Source organism: Microcebus murinus, chromosome 9, assembly GCF_040939455.1.
Source record: "Microcebus murinus isolate Inina chromosome 9, M.murinus_Inina_mat1.0, whole genome shotgun sequence".
In the NCBI taxonomy this organism is placed as follows: domain Eukaryota; kingdom Metazoa; phylum Chordata; class Mammalia; order Primates; family Cheirogaleidae; genus Microcebus; species Microcebus murinus.
The window spans coordinates 61455769-61477886 of NC_134112.1; the positions used below are offsets into that span (position 1 = coordinate 61455769).

At 39.2% G+C, this 22118-nt stretch overlaps 2 protein-coding genes across 8 annotated transcripts in view; one reads left to right on the top strand and one right to left on the bottom strand.

Annotated features, from left to right (window-relative positions):
• Window positions 1-2513: 2513 nt before the first annotated feature.
• On the bottom strand, window positions 2514-3869 carry LOC142872923 (uncharacterized). Its single transcript, XM_076006521.1, has one exon. It carries the CDS (start codon window positions 3867-3869, stop codon window positions 3336-3338), a length of 534 nt encoding a protein of 177 aa, XP_075862636.1. The 3' UTR covers window positions 2514-3335.
• Window positions 3651-22118, top strand: part of KMT2E (lysine methyltransferase 2E (inactive)) — a 109301-nt gene continuing 90833 nt past the window's right edge. For 4 of the 7 annotated variants that reach the window (XM_076006508.1, XM_012746734.2, XM_012746745.2 and 1 more), the window contains exon 1: window positions 3651-3783. The gene's annotated coding sequence lies outside the window, so the exon portion shown is untranslated. Of the gene's footprint in view, window positions 3784-11732; window positions 16483-22118 lie in introns of those variants that run through there. The other 3 variants (XM_076006504.1, XM_076006507.1, XM_076006505.1) reach the window with 3 other exon arrangements.

The window sequence follows — 22118 nt, forward strand, 5'->3', positions numbered from 1 at the left end:
TTTGAACAACAATAAGGAAAGGCTGGTGTATAATTTATGCAAATAACTCCACGGAAGTTATGGGTATGGGCAAAGAAAAGTTCTTAGGAATCAAGTACCAAGCTTAGTTATTTTTATATGAGCTCAGGAAACCTGTGGCCCCAGGTAAATATTAACAATGCACACACAGATCTGAAGCTAGCAGAAATAAGATGGAGGTAAAAACTGAAAAGTTATAGAAAATAATAGGCACAAATGAAATTGCCCAGGAAGAACATATAATGCATGAAGGCAAAGAAAAATAATACCAAGTATTATTTAAAATATCACAGTAAAGTCAAGAAAAATTAAGACCTCAAAAGATTCATGGATTTGGGAACTAGGAACAATGGAGATACACGCTGATTAAAAGCACAAAGCAAAAAAACGATGTTCCCATTTGGAAAATAGCTTCACTGTGCCTTAATAAGGAAAAGAGGCAAAGAACATTCTGAAAATTACCTTGAAATCTACTGACTTCATATTTAGTCTCTTCTAAGCAGGAATAAAAACTGCTATAAGGGAAAAGGAGACATATATAACAAAGTGACCCTTGAAGTTACTCAAGTGTTCTTATAGACAAACGCCCATTTTATATTCAGAGTGGACCAAAAAAAAGCTTTGAACATTAAATTCTTTGTACTAAATATTTACATTCAGTTACTTAATAAATGAAAAAAATCCACAAAACTAATAAGAATTTAAGGATACACAAATGAATTAAGAACCCAATTTTGTTTTCAAACTACCAAGAGCCTAAAACTAAGACTAAAGGAAACAGCACAACCTTGACCTCAGATTCTTTTCAGGACCAGCAAGCATTTCACTTCTAGCACCAAATGTATGTGTTCTGTCAAAAAGCAAACCAGATTTTAGATGCAAATGTCTCTGTTGAATAATTATTCCCCATTCTCAACACCACTCAAGGGGAGAAGCCCTTTAAAAATCTTCATTAGTTTTGATTTGGCTACTGTAACTAGTTTGGGTCAAGTGGGAATAAGGAAAAATAAACGTAGTCTACCTTAACAGCCTTTAAGATGTTTTGAACTGCCGGAGATTTTCACCTAAGGTTTCAAAAAACTAAAAGTATAGGTCATACTGCAAGAGTGCTTTGAAGAGGTAGGCTTTAATATTTTCATAATGGCGCAGGAACCTCTGGCAAATAATATTTACCAGAACTGCGTACAACCCCATCTTTATTTTTTTAAAACCATAAAAGGGCGACAGAAAGACAACAGAGTGAAAGTATTGAAAACAGCCTTACGACTTCATACAGATTAAAAACTAGTTTTTATTCTGTATTACTAATAATGCCCATATTTGTAAAATAGTAAATCCCACTGATAAGATTACACATTCTTATAGGACGTACAGATGGGGAGGATACTAAAAGAAGAGAAAGTACAAAAGGAATAGAAAGTTTGAAAGGGGCCCTTAAATTCATATGGCATAGTCCTTGGCAGCTCGTACCCTTTAAGCAATTAACATGTTCCTGGGTGTTATTTACACCTTTACACTCGTTTCCAAACTTTGGAATTATTTTTCTATTGGAATCTGAGAAGCTTTACGTTTTCTCATTTAAAAAACCGGATTCTTCCTCAACGTTGTGCCCCTAGGAGCTAGTCTCTCCTTGCTACACATCCCAGGGGACCTCAGGGACTCCACAGTGAATTCGATTCCCACATCAGGGACCTAGCACCTTACATAAGTATACTTCGCAAGGAGAAAGGCAGGTAAGAAAATAGGGCGCTAAGCCTTGTCTGGCAACAGCCGTCACACCCCACAAGTAGTGTCCTCCGGGAGCTGTCCCCCGGGAGCTGCAGCAGTTCTGCGGCAGGGGGAGGGGAAGCGCTTTCAAACAGTCATCTCTTCCTCTTCAGGCCGCCAACGCCGACCGCACCACAGTCTCCTCCGCCCAAGCCCGGTTCCCTTCCCCCGCCCCAGCCTGGGTCTGAGCCAAACCCCACAGGAATGCAGCCCGGTCACATGCGCTGCGGCGGCGGTGGACGTGCCTCTCCCCCCGCGCCCCAAGGAGACCCAGCGCCATCTTGCCCTGACGCAGTTACAAAAGTTACGGGAGAAAGCTTGTCTCCTCGTCCGCGCCAGCGCCCCAAAGTTTCGCAGAGGCCGAGCCAGGGCCCTCACCTCGCGCAGGGAAAGGAGAAAATGGTCAGGGAGAGCCATGCGATTCCCTTCGCCACTGCTTGGGTTCCACATCAGCCGCGGCAGCAACGATCCCCATCGTCACTTCTCCCTCTCTGCCTTTGCAACAGCCTCCCCCTACGGCTTCGGCCCCACCCGCTGCTGCAGGATGAGGTCATCGCTAGCCAATAACGACGCGCCCGACAGCCCACGTCGGGCACCGATTGGCTGCCAAGACCGCCTCTGCCTCTCCCCACTCAGCTTACCAAGCGCTCCGGGTCGCTGTGGGGCAGAGGGAAGACGGAAACCGCCATTTCGGGGAAAGACCCCGAAAACAAGAGCCGGAATCGCCGTGTCATTTTAGGGGGAAACCCTTGTTTTATTCTTTGGTCCTCCCCCATTTTTCTTCGAGATAACTGTCTCACTGCCCCTCCCTCGTTTAATCACCGCCACATAAGGAATTCCCGCCCCCCTCCCCGTACATTGTCCCGCCGGCGGGGAAATCCTTCCCCGGGGCCGAGAGAAGTATAGGAGGCAGCAACGGCAACTGCACCGACGGCAACGGCAGCTTTTTACCCCGATACACGGTGGCAGGGAGGCGACGTTGACGGTGGCTGTATTTTTCCTGCTGCTTCTCCCCCCGACCTCTTCCGTTTCTTGCTCCTCCATCGAGACGGCACTGGACTCGCCAGCTCCGCTTTTATCCGGTGCCCGGAGCCTGCGCACTGGAATCTACTCAGCCCCTAGTGGGCGTCGAGTGACACCCCAACCGGGTTCACCCTGCGCTGGAGGCCAGACTGGGGGCGGGAGGAGGGAGGGGGAGAGGAAAGGGGAGACGGGACTGAGGTGTTTTGGGAGGTGGAAATAAGTGCATCGCTTTCGGAGGGAGATAGGAGGGGGCTCGTTCCCAGGCCCTGCTGTCACTATCCTTCCACCCAGAGTGTCGTGCCCAAGCTCACCTATATCCAGACTTCAGGGCCACTGCGGGAAAGAAGTAAAGAACCAATCCCACCAAATACCGAAACTTCCCCAAACCTTGGGTGAATTGTTGAATGCATCTGTTCTGAAAAAGTCAGAGATCTGTTCACCTCACTGCCTCCAGTTTGATATCCTCGAGCCTCCGTGGAGAGGCAACGGCGGGCGGCAGCCCACAAGCAAAATGGCGGCGGGAAGCTTCATCCCCTCCCCCTCTGCCCCTGCGGAGCGGGGCGGGCGGGCCCCGTGCACTTGCCGCCGCCGCGGCCGCCGCCGCCGCCGCCGCGGCCGCCGCCGCCGTCGCCGCCATTTTCCCAGAGCGAGCGGCAGTGACACTGAGCGGGCGCAGGGGGCCGAGTCGGAGACGGTGCCTGAGTTCGGGAGCGGCAACAGAGGGGGCTAAGACACTCGGAGCAGCCTTGCCGTCGCCTCTGCGTTCCTGTTGACTGTCTGGGTGCCCCCTCCCCTGACTCCTCGGTTCCTGGTGAAGAGGCTGCGCGCTGCTGTTTGGGGAAGGGGTGTGTGGAGCCGGGTCTTCTGTCCGCAGTGGCTGCTGTCTGGGGGTCGCCTAATCGCGGAGGTGTGGAGATACTCCTTGGGGGTCGAGCACATAACGGGGTTCGGGTGTCTGGTGTGTGAACATCACAGGTCAGTGCCTGTCGTCTCCGTGGGAGTTCATGGGGTTTGCGGGGTCGGGGCCACTTGTGTTTCCAGGGGGGTGGGAGGTCTCTCATCTTTATCCTTCGGCGGCAGGAGTCGACGTTGACTCTCAGGTGTCTTTGCCGGGGCAAGACGTTGCTTGTTGAAATCGAATTTATCCTTTCTCTTCTCTGTCCCTAGAAATGGAGCATTATGGCGGGTTTTAGGGTTGGGGAAGGGGAAACTGGCAGTTAAACCCCCTTGAGAGTGGGAGTTGGGGAGGGGGCGCACTCCTCATTGGCAGCGGGTTAAGGCCGCTTGAGTGAGGAGGGAGCTGGTGACTGTTAGTAGGGTTTGTGTGGAAGTGGTCCTGGGAGCTGCCAGGTCTCCCTTTTCTCGCCTCTGCTTCAGGTGCTGAAAAGCCGTATAGGCCCCATTTTCTTCTTTTTCCGTGTCTTGACTGGCAGTCTCTGGTATATGTTCTCTCATCAATACGAAGGGGGTTAAAAGAACGCCGTGGGCATCTCTCTTTGTGGGAGAGCGAGACAGCTCCTCATCCTCTCCGGGAGAGGGTAAACCCGCCCCTGAGGTGGTCACCCCAGTACCCAGCCTTCTCAGTCTCCTCCCCCACTCCGCTTGCATTACCACCGTCCTTTACTGTGCCGGAGCCTTAGAATCCACAATATGGCTCATTTTGGAAAAGCTTATTTTGACCAAGGGTTTGGCACAAACCCTGTGGCAGCAGACACAGATGAGAAACAAACGGTTCACTGTGCTAAACGGGGGAGGGGGAGAGAAAAAAACAAGCCAGGCTGCTCTCTTGCACTGGCCTTAGTTCCGTATAGATCCGTCCTTGCTGGGCTGTCTTAAGAATGATACAATTTAAAGTCAAAGAGAAGTCGCTAGAGTTAGCTCTGGAGTAAACCCCGTTTTGCCTGTTTTAGTCCCTTTTTAGAGATGTGAATAACGTAAGGTGTTTGGAGTTCTGGAGACCTTGGAGAGAATTAAGTGAGGTGCATTCAACTCTAGGCTGGAGATATCCACGCCTCATTGGAAAATAGTCCGTTTTCTCCTTCAATTTCTGAGATAGGGAGTAAAAACTGAAATTTCCCTCTTTTGTCCTTTACAGATTCTAAAAATGGCGGCCCCAGGCTGATGTTGTGGTAATCTAATCAGCTCGGGTCCTCCACACCCCATGCAGTGCGTTTGTCTGCAGCATATTACAGGCTTATTATGTTTACATGAAAAGATTAGGCTTTTTTTCCTTCCCCGAGCCGTTTACAAAAATGTGTTGATTTTACTGCAAATGACAATGCTGTGTTTTAGTTGATTAATTTTATTGGTTTTTCCTGCGAGGCAAATAAAATGACTCCACTTTTCAAAAAAAGTGAAAGCACTCAGGTAGCCTTGGAAATTTCAGGGTGATGATAGATGCTCTTAAACATTAAAAAATTTATTTGGCTACTAATAATAGTTTTTGTTCGGTTTAATCCAGCCATTTTTTATTAGATATGCCAAAGTAAATTAAAATGTTTGGTAAGTATATAAGTGCAACATATTTTGCATGATTCGGATGTTTTAATCTAGAGTTAAACATTTCCCATCCAACTTTTAGCCAATTTTGTGAATTTTGGTTTTGTATTCTGTTTTATATTAAATTTTAGGGAGCTGTACAAACAAGCCTAAACCTGTTACTTCATTGGATGTAGAGATGCTGTTCTTCCCACTGTTATATTTTGCATCCACATCTAGTGTATTTAAGCTTTTCTTAAGAAATTTCAGAGTTGATGGTGTATTTGGTAAAGTGAAGCTCCATACTTTGCTGCCTTTAAAAATTGTCTTTTAGCATACTATCATCATTATGTAAGTAAAAAGTAAGGCTTTGATTCTTGATTTTTTTCCCCCCAGACATGCCCATTTACCTATTATGGGATTGTGGAATTTAGTCTGTTTTAATAGACCTTAAATAAAAACATTACCATAATAGGGTCTTGATTCCATTTTATGCTATTTTCAGAATCCTATAGACTAAGAGTGAATATTAAATGTCAGGTGTCATTTAACTGTATTTTTAAAAGTGTGATGAGAATTCATTTCCATAGCAGGAGGTCGATTGGGTTGAACTAAGCAGTGAGATATGATTGGGCCATTAGTGGCATTTAATGACCATTCTGATTGTGGAGCAACTGAAAGATGAGTGCCTTTCAATCTTAGTAATACTAAGAAAGGTTGGAGAGTATGCACCCTTTCAGGACTTTTCCATTGTAAATAACTTAAGGCAGTATTTATTTCATATGGTGAATATATGAGCTAGGTTGATGATAAGGTTCTATTCTACAGAATAAGTAGAAAAAAGACTGGCTTATGGATTTTCTACATACCAGTGAATTTCATCATAGAAGAGTGAGCACACAACCTTACTTAGAATTTGAAATATTTTATTATAAAATGAAATGTTGCTGGGTAGTGGGAGAGTTTGTATAGGAATCTTGGGTTGGGTGGTTAGGTTCTGTGGTTCAGAAGGTTGGTACTTGAAACTATTCAATGTACGAAATCAGTATATTCTTATAAATTTGATTTATGTAGCCATAGGAGGGAACACTGTCTATGCCCATGTTTTTCTTCTTTTCTTTTTATTTTGAGACAGAGTCTCACTCTGTTGCCCAGGCTAGAGTGAGTGCTGTGGCCGTCAGCCTAGCTCACAGCAACCTCAAACTCCTGGGCTCAAGCGATCCTCCTGCCTCAGCCTCCCGAGTAGCTAGGATTACAGGCATGCACCACCATGCCCAGCTAATTTATATATATATAAATTTCTGGCTAATTTCTTTCTATTTTTCAGTAGGGACAGGGTCTCTCTCTTGCTCAGGCTGGTCTTGAACTCCACAGCTCAAACGATCCCGCTGCCCTCCTTGGCCTCCCAGAGTGCTAGGCCCATGTTTTTCTTTCTTTCTTTCTTTCTTTTTTGGAAACAGAGTCTCGCTTTGTTGCCCAGGCTAGAGTGAGTGCTGTGGCCATCAGCCTAGCTCACAGCAACCTCAAACTCCTGGGCTTAAGCAATCCTGCCTCCTCAGCCTCCTGAGTAGCTGGGACTATAGGCATGCGCCACCATGCCGGCTAATTTTTTCTATATATGTTAGTTGGCCAATTAATTTCTTTCTATTTATAGTAGAGACAGGGTCTGGCTCTTGCTCAGGCTGGTTTCGAACTCCTGACCTCAAGCAATCCTCTCGCCTCTGCCTTCTAGCGTGCTAGGATTACAGGCATGAGCCACCGCACCCAGCCCCATGTTTTTCTTGATAGTGACCTTGGTCAGGTCTAGACACACAAAGCAATTGAATTTATTTGATCAGGTTAGAAATAAGAAAACCTGCCTTCGATCTGCCAGCTTTCTTCATACTGGCTTGCTTTATTGCTTTGGGTTTTGTTTGTTTCTTTTTGTTGTTTATATGGATATTTTAGTTCCTGTAAAATGAAACTTTTTTTTTAAAGTATCATGCCTTATTTTCAATGGTTACTTTATAAATAATGTGGCTATAAATGTTTGGTTTTTTTGTCAATGGACTATGTATATTTTAAGTTAGGATTGTCTAGGCAAATTTGTTAAAAGGTTAGGCATAATTTTTATTCCCAGAGTTTTGAAACATTTGGTCCCTTGGGGGAAAACTAGTCAAATGGTCTTTGTTCTTAGGATGGCTGAGTTTGAAGGATTAGTTGTTTATATGTTTAAATGGATTTGTATAAAACTAATGTAATTGGAGAGTAAATTTTATTTTTGGAGAGCACATTATGATCATGCTTCCCTGTTGTTGTCAGTGTAAATTAAAGGATCCCTTTGATCCCAATTTAAGTTTAAAACCTTTGCAGGTCTCCATTTCCCTTCAACTCTGTAGGACTGATACCTTTCCTACAATTTTGATTTGTTTGACTTCCTCACACCATCCAGCCAGAGAATTTGCCATATATATACCCAAGAAGCTCTAGGACTTCTTGGGTCTAAAAAGTAGGAAGTAGGGAGAAAAGCTTAGGAGAAATTCTTAAGAGAAAGTTAGGAGAAATTCTTCCCCTCAATACATATCTTAGTGTTCTTAGGGGAATTATAACTTCTTACATTGGCTTCTTAATTTCTCATTTTCATGCATAAATCTCTTAAACCTATGGTTTTATTTTGATAGTTGTATTATGTATAAACACTAACAGCTGTTTTTCTGGAAGTTACCACTGGACTTAAATATATTCTACCATAATGTATTTTAAATGTTATATAAAATAATATTTAAAGAGCTGTCAGAACTGCTTTGGAAATATTAGTATGCAGTTTTCTCAAAAGATGCTATATTTATTAGTTTGAAAATATTTCAGTGTATAATAGCTTTTATCTCTAAAGGATTTATTCTTGGCAGATGGTAGATGCTCAGTTATTTCTTGAATGTAAAGCTTTTGTTTAAACAAAAACAAAAACGTTTGTATCTCAAATATTTAGTTCCTTGTCATGTTTTAGAATAAATGTTAAATACTTGTATTCTCTGCGACTTTTTAATATTGGGGATAGAATTATTTTTACTCGTGGTAAAATTGCTTTTTGTGTTGACTCACAGAATAACGAATATTATTTGAAGTATTACGAGATGAATGTTACTATCTTTTAGTCTGTTTTAAATTGAAGTGGTTCAAATTTACCATTTTATAATACACAAATGTTGGGAGGAGCCTTATATTTTTCTTAGTATTGAAAGAATACTTTTTTGTATTACCTAAAATTTTATTTAATGTCCAGAGCAATATTTGTAGTTGAAAATTGTTTTCTGTGCTAAATTGGAAATAGATAATTTTTAACTAAAAATCTTGCTATTGCTATTGAACAGTATTTTACTATATATTAAGTGATGCAAAGAAATTTTGTAACTCTGAAGTTTTATGCTAAGTGTTACAATAAAAAAAAATGATGGTGGTCCAGACTGAGTTAATTAGATCTCTTTTTTTTATATCTTTAAGGATATGAGAGGTTTTTATTAATTGTTAGTTACTGGGATGCTTTTTACTTAAGTCAGAATCTGGAAAACGGTCTTTTTAAAAACTTTTTTTAAATTACATTTTATTTGTCGTACAGACAGGTCTCACTATGTTACCCAGGCTGGTCTTGAACTCCTGGCTTCAAGGGATTCCCCCACTTTGGCCTCCCAGAGTGCTGGGATTACTGGCATGAGCCACTTACACCTGGCTAGATTTTACTGTTTTATTGGAAATCTCATTTGGTTAGTTACCAAAACTATTTAAGTTCTTTGGGATGTTGAACATTTTTAATGCTCTAGGTCAACCAAGAATTCTTTTTTAATGTGTTTCATTAAGATGCCACTAAAACAGACATTATGCCTTTTTAATGAATAAATAATTAACCTGTAATGTAATAACTTGAGTAATCAATTGCTTATTCATAATTTTTAATTAAAATATTTATTTTTGCATCTTAAAACTGTTTCAAATGTGAAATTTGAGTTTAAGAAAGGACCTTTGTACAAATCAACGTGAGAAACAAAATGATTCATATAGCTTGCTTGCTTTTTTTTTTTTTTTGAGACAGAGTCTGGCTCTGTTGCCCAGGCTGTGAGTGCCATGCTCACAGCAACCTCAAACTCCTGGCTCCTGGGCTCAAGGGATCCTCCTGCCTCGGCCTCCTGACAAGCTAGGACTGCAGGCACATGCCACCATGCCTGGCTAAATTTTTCTATTTTTAGTTGCCTGGCTAATTTTTTTTCTTTATATTTTTAGTAGAGACGGGGTCTCGCTCTTGCTCAGGCTGCTCTGGAACTCCTAAGCTTAAGCAATCTTCCTGCCTTGACCTCCCAGAGTGCTAGGATTACAGGCATGAGCCACCGCACTTGGCCATGTAGCTTTCTTTATTCATATTTTAACAATTGGGGAAGAAGGGTAATTTTCTAGCAACTCTTAGATTGCTTAATTTAGAGTTAATCCAAAGGAAGAAACATTCTTGGTCTTGAAGTTTATTGTTGAGAAAGATAATATTGAGTAATCACACCTGTGTCAGCCAAATTGGTTGCAGCATTTAAGGTCTGAGCCAGTGACAGAAAACTAGGATATGACAGTGGAATTGAGTTTATAAGATAATTTTAAAATTCACATAATTATCTTATCTAACATTTTATTTGAGACCAATAAAAGTTTCATTTTTTCTCATTTATGTTGATTTTGTTTTCAAAGTATTTAAAACATAATTTTTAAAATATAGTTTATATTTCTTTATTTCTTTTTCTTTATTCTTATCCACAGATTCAGAAGTGGTAAATTTAAAAACATAATTTATACTTAAAGACTTAGAATTTATCCTGATAAATTATTTTAAACTTATTGAGTTAAATAAGGTTAAAGATTAAATATGTTTTCCCATTTTTCTCACTGCTTTAAGATCAAGCATAGTCTCAGTGGTTTTTAACAAAAAGGGAGGGGTGTGGTGAAAAAAATTAACCATTACCACTTAGGATATTGTCAGGAAAACACTGTTTTGGCTTTTCAAAGGTTCACATATAAGGAGAAGGTATATGAGAAAGATACTCTTCTAATGTTTTGTTTTCTTATTTCACGGACAATAAACGTAAGTTTCTGTTTTTCAGTTTACAGATCTTGAATTCCTCTTTTTATCTTGCTCTATATACCATTAAAAGAAAGACAGATTCAGGAATTTGAAAACCCGTTTCTCTTTAATGAAAGTGGCTAAGACGGGAAGATTCTTGATGTGGCTTATTTCAATAGTTAGGACCGTGCTCCAGTAGCCATAAATGGGAGTGGGGGGTGGCACTGAGGTTGGTCTGATACATAGTAACTCTTATCCAAAAAATAAGATTGTTCTATTTGCAGTTATTTGTTTTCCTGCTTCTCTGTAAATGAAGGTTGAATTGACAAGCTATACATCTTACATGATTAAGCCTCCACTGAAACAATATTTTTGAAGCACAGACAAAAGATGAATTTGAGTAGCTACTCTCTTCCTGGCACCAAGGATACCTAGAGAGAGAAAATTATCCCTGCCTTGGGGAAGCTCATAGTTTATTTCTGCCTCTCAAAAGGCTACTGTTTTAGGGTTTATTTGGATGCAAGGAACAGAAATCAGCTGTAGCTAGCTTAAGTAAAGGATTTCTTATAAGGCTGTGGGGAAATTTCACAGAATTCATTTGAAGAAAGTACAGATGGACCTCACTGGAATTGGCAAGGTGTCAGAGAGCCACTAGTTTCTATCTTGATCCTTCTAATTATCTGAGACTGGTTAAGGAGATTGTGGTGGGGTGAGTATTTATGGTGTGTGGAGGAGAGTTTCCTTGGATGGAGAGCAAGAGAAAAGACATCTCTAATTTGTCTGAAAACAACTGTCTTTTGTCAGGGATGTTCAGATGTACTTGGGAGGGCCTCCAAAATTAAATAATTGATACATCAAACTCGTGATCCCAAATTAAAAAATGTGCACACACATATGTTGAGGAATGCTTACAAAAAAGCAAGTTTTTTTTGGTTTTCACTTTTTTATTTTAAAATAATTTCAGATTTACAGAAAAGTTACATGAGTAGTACAAATAACTCCCCTATATCCTTTACCCAGATTACCCAATTTGTAACATGTTAGTATATTTGCTTTTTAATTTTCTCTATACATACACATTTTTTTCTGTACCATTTGTGAGTAGGTTGCATACATTGTACCCCTTTATACCTCTTAATACTTAAGCATGAATTTCCTAAGACTAAGCATGTTTTCTTTTTTTTTTTTTTGAGACAGAGTCTCACCTTGTTGCCCAGGCTAGAGTGAGTGCTGTGGCCATCAGCCTAGCTCACAGCAACCTCAAACTGCTGGGCTCAAGCAATCCTGCTGCCTCAGCCTCCCGAGTAGCTGGGACTACAGGCATGTGCCACCATGCCCGGCTAATTTTTTTTTCTATATATATTAGTTGTCCAATTAATTTCTTTCTATTTATAGTAGAGACAGGGTCTCGCTCTTCTCAGGCTGGTTTCGAACTCCTGACCTCGAGCAATCCGCCCGCCTTGGCCTCCCAGAGTGCTAGGATTACAGGCGTGAGCCATTGCGCCTGGCCACTAAGCATGTTTTCTTATGTAATCAGAGTAGTTATCAAATTCAGGAAATTTAACATTGATGTAACACTTTAGTCTATAATGCATATTTCAATTTCATCAGTTCCAATTATGCCCTCTATTAGCATTTTTTTCCTGGTGCAATAGCTAATCCAGGGTCATGGATTGCTTTTAGTTCTTTTGTCTCTTTAGTCTCTTTTAATCTGGAACTGTTCCTCTGTCTTTCATGACATTGACGGATTAATAAATTATACAGTGCCCCTCAATTTGGGTTGGTCTGAGGTTTCTTCATCATTCAGATTATGCATTTTTGGCTGGTGTATTAGATAAATGATTTGTGTTTTTATGTTATTAGGAGGTACATGATGTTTGTTTGCCCTTTACCAGTATGTTCATTTTGATTGCTTGGTTGAGGTGTTGAATAGTTTCTCTTTTGTATAGTTAGTGTTTTTCATTTTACCATTATTGGTTTGTGGGGAGATACTTAGAGATTATTTAAATATCTTACTCAAACATTCCTCTCCTAGATTTAGCATCTATTGATGATTCTTGCCTGGATAAAATTTTACCATGCTGGTTGTATATATAACCAGGTTTTTAACAATGATCTGGTAATTGGGATTGTGGGAGTTTTTGTTTTCTTATTTTTTCTCTAATGCATATGGATTGCTTTTGTAATTACAACAAATACAAAACATTTTAAGGAAGAAAGTGTAGGTAAGTTAGATAGTACGTAGATAATATTCCTGCACAGTTTTCCAGACAAATGGGATTTAAAATAATTTCCTGGATACTGATCTAATTTGATATCCGGAACACAGAAATTAAGTACTTAGATTGTTAAAGTATTTTAAAAAAATGATGTGGTTCCAGTTTCTCATTTAGTCTTTAGAATTATTGCTGGATAGCTTATTAAATGAAAATTATTAATTGCTTTGGAAATTTTTGTAGAGCAAGAGAAGAAAATTTTGAGGCTTATGAATAGAGTGCAGATTATGTTCTATAAAACTTAAAATTTCCTTCTGAGAAAAGATAATTACATCTAATTAATGAGATGATACTGTGGATACTTAACATTTTGTAGGTGCTTTAAAAAAATTTATCTGAATTGACTGTGTCCAAATATATCTTAACAGGTGAATGAAAGTTCAGTTTGTAGTACTACCAAATCATATCTTAGTGTTTAAATAAAGGATATCAAAAAAGAACAACCCCATGATGAACTCGAGGTTTTTCTTTTAGGCCAGAATTCCCATCCTGGACGTATAAGGTAGCACCTAACTGAGATTAAGAAATTAAAGTTAGAATTGACTTGTGAGGTCTTTTAAGTTAAATATTTCTGGTTGTGGCCCAAGGACCTCATATATCATTTATATGGAGTGCTTATTAAAATGAACATTCCTGGGTCCCTTTCCAGACCTACATAATTACATCTTTAGAGTGGGGCTTTCAGTCTGCATGGTAGAACTAGTTTCAGCTGATTTTTGTGTTCTAGGTCTTTGCTTTTATTTTATGAGAAACTTAGCCCAGAGAGGTTAAATGATCTTTCCAGGGCACAAAGATAGTGGTTGCTTAGGGATTAAAATTTAGATCTTAATGCTTTATGTAAATCTTTGCCAAGAAGTTATGCTGGTGCCATGTCACGTGACAGACTCTGTTCACTGCTTCTGTACTTCCCAGTTCACGATGATTTCTTGGTTTCCATAACTCATGTGTTATTTGGATTAGGATTTTTTTTTTTTGAGACAGAGTTTCACTCTGTTGCCCAGGCTAGACTGAGTGCCATGGTGTCAGCCTGGCTCACAGCAGCCTCAAACTTCTGGGCTCAAGCAATCTTTCTGCCTCAGCCTCCTGAGTAGCTGGGAGTACAGGCATGCACCACCATGCCTGGCTAATTTTTTCTCTATATTTTTAGTTGTCCAATTAATTTCTTTCTATTTTTAGTAGGGACGAGGTCTCACTCTTGCTCAGGCTGGTTTTGAACTCCTGACCTTGAGCGATCTGCCCGCCTTGGCCTTCCAGAGTGCTAGGATTACAGGCATGAGCCAGGCGCGGCCCTGGATTAAGATCTTGAATTGAAATTACAGCAGTACAAATTGGGATCCAGTTGTGGTGAGCCCTGAATGCCTGGATAAAGGAGTGTATACTTTATGGTAGATCTATTGAAAAATTTGCTTTGGGGAATGACATATGTGACATGCTTATTTACCCCCTATAATTCTTAAGAAAGATTATGAAAATAATATATGCTTATTAAGTGTACTTAAAACACCACTACTTTTGAGACTGTATTGCATAGGGTTTAAGAGTAGTAGAGATTCTAGAATCACCACTTTGGTTTGATGCACTTAAACCAGGTTGGATTACAGTGTAAACTTCGGCAAATTATTTACCTTTTTGTGCTTTAGTCTCTTGGTCTGAAAAATGGAGATGATAATAGAGCCTAATTCATAGGGTGGTTTTGAGAATATATTAAGTTAATTTGTGTAATTCTTAGTAAGCTCTACAGCTGTTCCTGCTATAGTTGTTTCTGGAAAAAAGTAAGTCTCTGATTCCCATCTACTTCTAAGTTCTCTCGTATGTTAAAGTGATCACTATTTATAGTTTATGTATTTTTCCTGAAGTATTTTATGTAAATAATGTAAAAGTTTCCTTAACCTTTATTTAATCAACCTGCAGGATTAATATTCCTTATTTTAAAAATACTAATATTCATGCATATTCAGTGAACGTGAACTACTCTGTGTTGCTTCCATCAATTAGTTGAATGCTCCTCGGAGCCATGTTTGTTCCCAAATTGGCTAATTCCATTGTACTTGTATTGTGTTTATATTATTTGAGTAAATATTATATAGACCAATATAAATGAGTGTGAAGAGAGAATTGTTTAAGTAAAAACTAAGTTAAATGCTTTGGAAAGCTTGATGTAGGCAAATAAATTGCTGAAGAAAATTGTAGTCAAGTGAATTATGGGCAAGATAACTGAAAAATTATTGGGAAAAGTAATAAAAATTTAGAAGAAAAGCTGCATTCATACTGCTCCATAGTCTAGGTGATTTCTTACCTTGAAATAAAAATTAAAACCAAAAACAATAGATAGTGCATTATTGATATGGTTTATACAGGGATAAGAATCCAGGATCCTAGTCAGATGAGCCATACTCAAAGAATACATTTTGGTTTTACACCAAAAACTTCATAATGGTATTTTAAATTAAAAATACAATGTTTAAGATATGTATTATTTTCATAATTCTCCATGTTAACTAACTTTGATGAACTCAAACTTGTAGGCCCGGTTGTGTATATGTAAATTCAGATTTCTTTTTCTGAAAGAAGATGGATTCTGCCATAACTATTTTTTTCATTTTAGTATTTTGGAATTCAAAAATGCGATTTCAGAATCTGACTCTAGTTTGTCCAGTGGGGTTTATAGAACTCTACTTGATGAAATGACAGATTTCAAGTGCTTCTGGAACTGGAACTTACTATAATCCAAAAACTTTTGTTATCTTGTGAGATTTAAATTGTACTTTTTTTAAGTGCATACTTAAGATGGATAGAAATTGTACCCTTCCTAAGGACCTTTTGAACTGTGATGATATTATAAGTTAGATTCATTTAGTGACAAATGATTGAATGTCTTCTTTGTAAAAGCATCATAAGAACTATCAGTTTGGGCTTGTTGATCTTGCACATACTGCTTTCTAAGAGAAGTAACTGATGATTGAGTTAGTTGGCTGTTATCACTGGGGTAAGATTGTGTGGTTTTCAAATTTAAGCCCGTAATTAGTATGTTGTAACCTAGTTGCTGTGTGTTAGCATTAGTCTGTTAGCTAATCTATCAATTGCTTTATCTTTGAATTCTAAGTTAAAACTGGCAGATCTTGTGGAAATGTATGTTTGTGCCAAAAGACAAATGCTTTTCTATTGTGTAATTGCTTTAAGGATAACTGAGAATCTGGAATGTTTATCATTTAAATTTGATCTAGGGTGATTATGGAAGATGTATTTAAAAACAGATTCTGTTGGCATGGGCTAAAATATCACTTATGAGAGTTTAAAATTTATACCTCTTACCTCCTGTAGTAAATAGTTTATTAAAGATTTTGGGGAAAATATTCCTACTTCAATCCACAACTTCACATAGCAATTTCTTCATGTTGAAGTGGCTTTTATAAATAAGAGTGGCTCATCAACTCAGTAAATGTGGGTTATTTTTCATTTATATATTATTTCTTCACAGAAAGGTCTTTACAATGAAGTTTGAAAGTGAAAATGGGTATAGCCTATTTCATAGCAAATGTCTTAGTCCCTTATAGGACTCATTGTATCTACCAACTTCATTCTTGACATTAGTTTTTTCCTTTATTCTAAATTTCTCAGTGATTATAAGCCTTATTCAAGACAGGCTACTCTCATAGTTAATAAAGTTTGCATATCTTGAGTATTTTTTCTAATTAATTTTGAGAGTAAAGTACATAGACAGTTTTTTTTTCCTAAGCTTCAACTTTATAGTTGTAATATACTAGTCTTTTTCCATTTCTAGGTTTTTGTTTTTGTTTTTCTATTTATATTAATGTATGAAGAGGAGGAAGCTGATCATTGGATACTGTAAGTCTTGAAAGTAAGACACTGGGGAAATGCTGTAGAAGTAAACTCTTTAAACATGAAAGTATTTACATGTAGTTTTTTGTTTTAATTAATTTTGGTCCCTTGCTGATTTTATAGGTTGTTAAGTACTTAGAAATTAAGCTATTCTTACTTTAGTCTTAAGATTTTTATAACAGTCTGCGAAAGAGTGAAACAGTATCTCTATAAAAAATAGAAAAATTAGTTGGCGTGGTGGTGGTGGTGGTGGTGGTGGTACATGCCTGTAGTCCCAGCTGCTAGGGAGGGCGAGGCAGGAGGAGCACTTGAGCCTAGGAGTGTGAGGTTGCACTGAGCTATGATGATGCCACTGCATCTAGCCCTGGTGGCAGAGTAAGACCCTGTCTCAAAAAAAAATTTTTTTAATAGTAAATATTTTAAATACATTTGGAATATTAAGATAATTTTTTAGATACAGTAATAGATTTGCTGATTTTTTTACCATTTTAATGACCTCTGTGGCCAACAGTGCTGTGATTGTAATTGGTTAATCGTTGAATTCAATAATGTGATTTTCATCTTTATTTCCAAGTGGTAAGGTAACTAACATTTATAAATAAATATCTACAGTATATTAGCATATCTTGTTTACTCTGCACAGCACCTCTGCAAGGTATTTTGCCTGTTTTTCCTGAGAGGTGTAGAGAGACTGAAGATACTTCTTAGAGTCACATAATGAATGAGTTGGCTGATCAAGAATTTGAATTAAAGTCATTTAAAAATTTTTGTAGCTTTCTCTCGATCATTATAAAGGACTCATTCTTGACAAGGTAATGAGAATAAGCAAATCTTTAATCAAAGGAAGTTACTTAAGAAAACTGCTCTAATGTACCTTTGATTATATTGATTGCTCTAGCTTATTTCAAGTGCCTTAAAGGAAACTTAGTTTTGATCATTGTCCATTTCCAAGCACCTAGAGCAGTATCGAGAACATAGTATATGCTCAATAAGTATGTTGAATGGATTTGAATTGATTTTATTATATTTTTGAAATAATAGAATAGTTGCTATAATCTGGCGAAGAAATGCTTAAACAACAATAAAGATTTCTTTCCTTTTTTTTTTTTTTTTTTGAGACAGAGTCTCGCTTTGTTGTCCAGGCTAGAGTGAGTGCCGTGGCGTCAGCTTAGCTCATAGCAACCTCAAACTCCTGGGCTCGAGCGATCCTTCTGCCTCAGCCTCCCGAGTAGCTGGGACTACAGGCATGTGCCACTATGCCCGGCTAATTTTATATATATATCAGTTGGCCAATTAATTTCTTTCTATTTATAGTAGAGACGGGGTCTCGCTCTTGCTCAGGCTGGTTTTGAACTCCTGACCTTGAGCAATCCGCCCGCCTCGGCCTCCCAAGAGCTAGGATTACAGGCGTGAGCCACAGCGCCCGGCCTTCTTTCCTTCTTTAGAGATGAGGTACTTAGAACTTGATGGTGACAAGCTGAAAGGGTTGTTGATTGTTGGAAGTTATTGAGAAGATGATGGTGGTGGGAGCCCTGGAGACTGAAGAGGTGTAAATCTTAAACAGTGGGAAGGCACAAAAGACTGTGTGACTGAATATGAAAGGAAACTAGAGGAAAGAAGTATTAAAAAGAGAAATGAGATACTAATAAAAATCAAATGGAAGAGGTGTGTGTACAAGAAAGTTTCAGTTTGAAGCATTGATTTTTGAAGTGACAGCAAATATTTGTTTTTTGTTTTTGTTTTTGTTTTTTTTTTGTTTTTTTTTCACATCTCTTTGTTAGGTGAACAAATATTTGAATAGATATGTATCTTATAGATGGCTGGAAATAGTAAACAAATGAATGGTTGGATCCAAGACTGATTAGGGAGGACTGAGCCTTGGGGGGACAGCTACATTAGTAACATTCTTCAGTGGTAGGTTTTGGTTTTTTTTAAGATATATTGATGTTCATCTAAGGGAAGGAGGGCGGATTGAATGTATTGTAGAAGGAAAATTGTGGTTTGATTCAGAATAACTTAGGTACATGTCTTAGCCACTAAATTCCAGGCTTTGAGAGATAATGTATAAATATGTCAGTTATTGCTGTGAAGTGAAGTATATGATCTAATTGTGGAAGCTATACAACTAGCAGCTGTTTCAAAATAATAGTGTCAAAATATAAACCAGTAATTAAAACAACATTCTTTGGGAGGTTAAGAAGAGAGATTAGTATGGAACAGGTCTTACAGCTGAAGCAGTCTTTTAAGATAACCTGGTCCTAGTCACATTGTTATTATTTTTTTTGAGACAGAGTCTCACTTTGTTGCCCAGGCTAGAGTGAGTGCCTTGGCGTCAGCCTACCTCACAGCAACCTCAAACTCCTGGGCTCACGTGATCCTACTGCCTCAGCCTCCCGAGTAGCTGAGACTACAGGCATGTGCCACCATGCCCAGCTAATTTTTTTTTTATATATATATCAGTTGGCCAATTAATTTCTTTCTATTTATAGTAGAGACGGGGTCTCACTCTTGCTCAGGCTGGTTTTGAACTCCTGATCTCGAGCAATCCACCCGCCTCGGCCTCCCAGAGAGCTAGGATTACAGGCGTGAGCCACCACGTGCCCGGCCCACATTGTTATTTTTAACTGAGGAAACAGTCCTCAGGAGGTTGGTCTACTAGATATCTTTCTTCCTTTTTTCTTTTTTCTTTTTTTTTTTTTTTTATAATTGTAAAACCTGGGAATCTTTTTTTTTTTTTTTTTTTGAGACAGTCTCACTCTGTTGCCCTGGCTAGAGTGCCATTGTGTCAGCCTAGCTCACAGCAACCTCAGACTCCTGGGCTCAAGCAATCCTTTTGCCTCAGCCTCTGGAGTAGCTGGGACTACAGGCATGCACCTAATTTTTTCTATATGTTTTTAATTGGCCAATTAATTTCTTTCTATTTTCAGTAGAGACGGGGGTCTCACTCTTGCTCAGGCTGGTTTTGAACTCCTGACCTTCAACGATCCGCCCCTCCCAGAGTGCTAGGATTACAGGCATGAGCCACCACGCCCGGCTACTAGATATCTTAAAGCTAGTTTTGTGACACAGATGTCCAAGTTGGAACGTTGGGAACGCTTCAAAGAAGCATTGGTTCTTGAAGATTTAATAAGATTTTTATTGAGTGGGAAAAGAAAGTAAAAGAAAACGACATTAGGGAATTTGAAGGGGAATGAACAAAGCATATGCCAACAGTAGCAATCCTTTAAAAGGATTTATATATTGAAGTATTAGTATGGAACAAGGTAACCTGATATAATGTCAAGATTAGGAACTTGACTATAATTAATGTGAACTATATTTTTTTTGGAACAGGGCAAAGGTTATGAAACTAGTGGCCTTTGAAGTATAACACATATTCTGTCCAATGTTGTAAACAGTGGTTCTGCTAATAAAATAGAGTACTGGAGTGAATGCATTTCATTTTTTTATTTTATTTTATTTTATTTTATTTTATTTTATTTTATTTTTTTGAGACAGAGTCTCACTTTGTTGCCCAGGCTAGAGTGAGTGCTGTGGCGTCAGCCTAGCTCACAGCAACCTCAAACTCCTGGGCTCAAGCGATCCTCCTGCCTCAGCCTCCCGAGTAGCTGGGACTACAGGCATGTGGCACCATGCCCGGCTGATTTTTTCTATATATCTTAGTTGGCCAATTAATTTCTTTCTATTTATAGTAGAGATGGGGTCTCGCTCTTGCTAGGCTGGTTTCAAACTCCTGCCCTTGAGCAATCTGCCCGCCTCAGCCTCCCAGAGTGCTAGGATTACAGGTGTGAGCCACCTCGCCTGGCTGAGTGAATGCATTTTTTTTTTTTTTTTTTTTCTTTTTTTTTTTTTTTGAGACAGAGTCTCGCTTTGTTGCCCAGGCTAGTGTGAGTGCCGTGGCGTCAGCCTAGCTCACAGCAACCTCAAACTCCTGGGCTCGAGTGATCCTTCTGCCTCAGCCTCCCGAGTAGCTGGGACTACAGGCATGCGCCACCATGCCCGGCTAATTTTTAATATATATATCAGTTGGCCAATTAGTTTCTTTCTATTTATAGTAGAGACGGGGTCTCGCTCTTGCTCAGGCTGGTTTTGAACTCCTGACCTTGAGCAATCCGCCCGCCTCGGCCTCCCAGAGAGCTAGGATTACAGGCGTGAGCCACCGCGCCCGGCCAGAGTGAATGCATTTTAAAAAATTATTTTGATAAGACATTCAGGCCACTTCCTAGACCTATTAAATCAGAATCTCTAGGGTGAGGTCCAGGAAACTGTTATTTTTTACTCCCACCCCCAGATATATGAAAAGTAGCAGTTTGTAAATCTTTGTTTAGGAACCAATTATTTAAAGGTCAAATTAGAATAGGGAAAGAAACTACTTCAAAAATTATTCTTGTCACCAAGGTCTGAGATAATAAAATGTAAATAGTAAGATCGGAAAGATTTGTTTAAATCCTATTAATTAGATTTGATGCACATTGTTTTTAGAGAAGGAAAGAAGAAAAGTCTCATATTCTCCTATCTGAAAGAAATGGACTATAGTCATAGAAGGCATACTTAGTTAACTCTGGAGAGAGAAGACATTGTTTTCCTTGTGATTAAAGAATGAGAGAAAATTATTGACAACTTTGATTGTTTTAATCAAAAAGTATGCTGTTACCTGGTGGCAAACTTCCTTAAAGGTGAATAAAAGATAATGTGTTTGCAGGGTTTGTTGTTGTTTGATTTTTAATTACAACTGGCTTTAACACTATTTGGAAGAGTATTTTTTCTTTTCTGCCCTTTGGACAAGTAATATACCAGCAGAACAAGTTTTTAATGTCACATTTTGAGTAAGTATTTTCTTTAAACCATTGAGTTTTCTAACTGTTATCCAGGAAGCCTTTTCCGGGCTTTTCATGGAATTTAACTGTTAGCTGAGAGGGTATGCAGGTCCGGACATTCCCCTTTTTAACCACAGATAATAGCAAATATGAGGCAGACATGTCTACTGTACCCAGTTTTAGATGTCACTATTCACTGTGGCATTCTTCCATAATATTTGGCAGTGGCCTCCTTAGCACTTCAAGTGGACACTAGCAATCATTGGGAAAACACAGGAAAAAAGACTATTTTTAATCCTATAATCAAAAAGGATGCTTAGTTTTCCCTTCCCTTCCCTTCCCTTCCCTTCCCTTCCCTTCCCTTCCCTTCCCTTCCCTTCCCCTTCCCCTTCCCCTTCCCCTTCCCCTTCCCCTTCCCCTTCCCCTTCCCCTTCCCCTTCCTCTTTTCTTTTCTTTTCTTTTCTTGTCTTTTTTTCTTTTTTGAGACACAGTCTTACTCTGTTGCCCAGGCTAGAGTGCCGTGGCATCAGCTAGCCACAACAACCTCAAACCCCTGGGCTCAAGTGATCCTCCTGCCTCAGCCTCCTGAGTAGCTGGGACTACAGGCATATACCACTATGCCCGGCTAATTTTTTTTTAGTTGTCCAGCTAATTTCTTTCTATTTTTTTTAGTAGAGATGGGGTCTCGCTCTTGCTCAGGCTGGTCTCCAACTGCTGAGCTCAAATGATCCGCCCCCCTCAGCCTCCCAGAGTGCTAGGATTACAGGCGTGAGCCACCATGCCTGGCCAGGATGCTTAGTTTTCTGTGTAAAATTTCATTTGTAA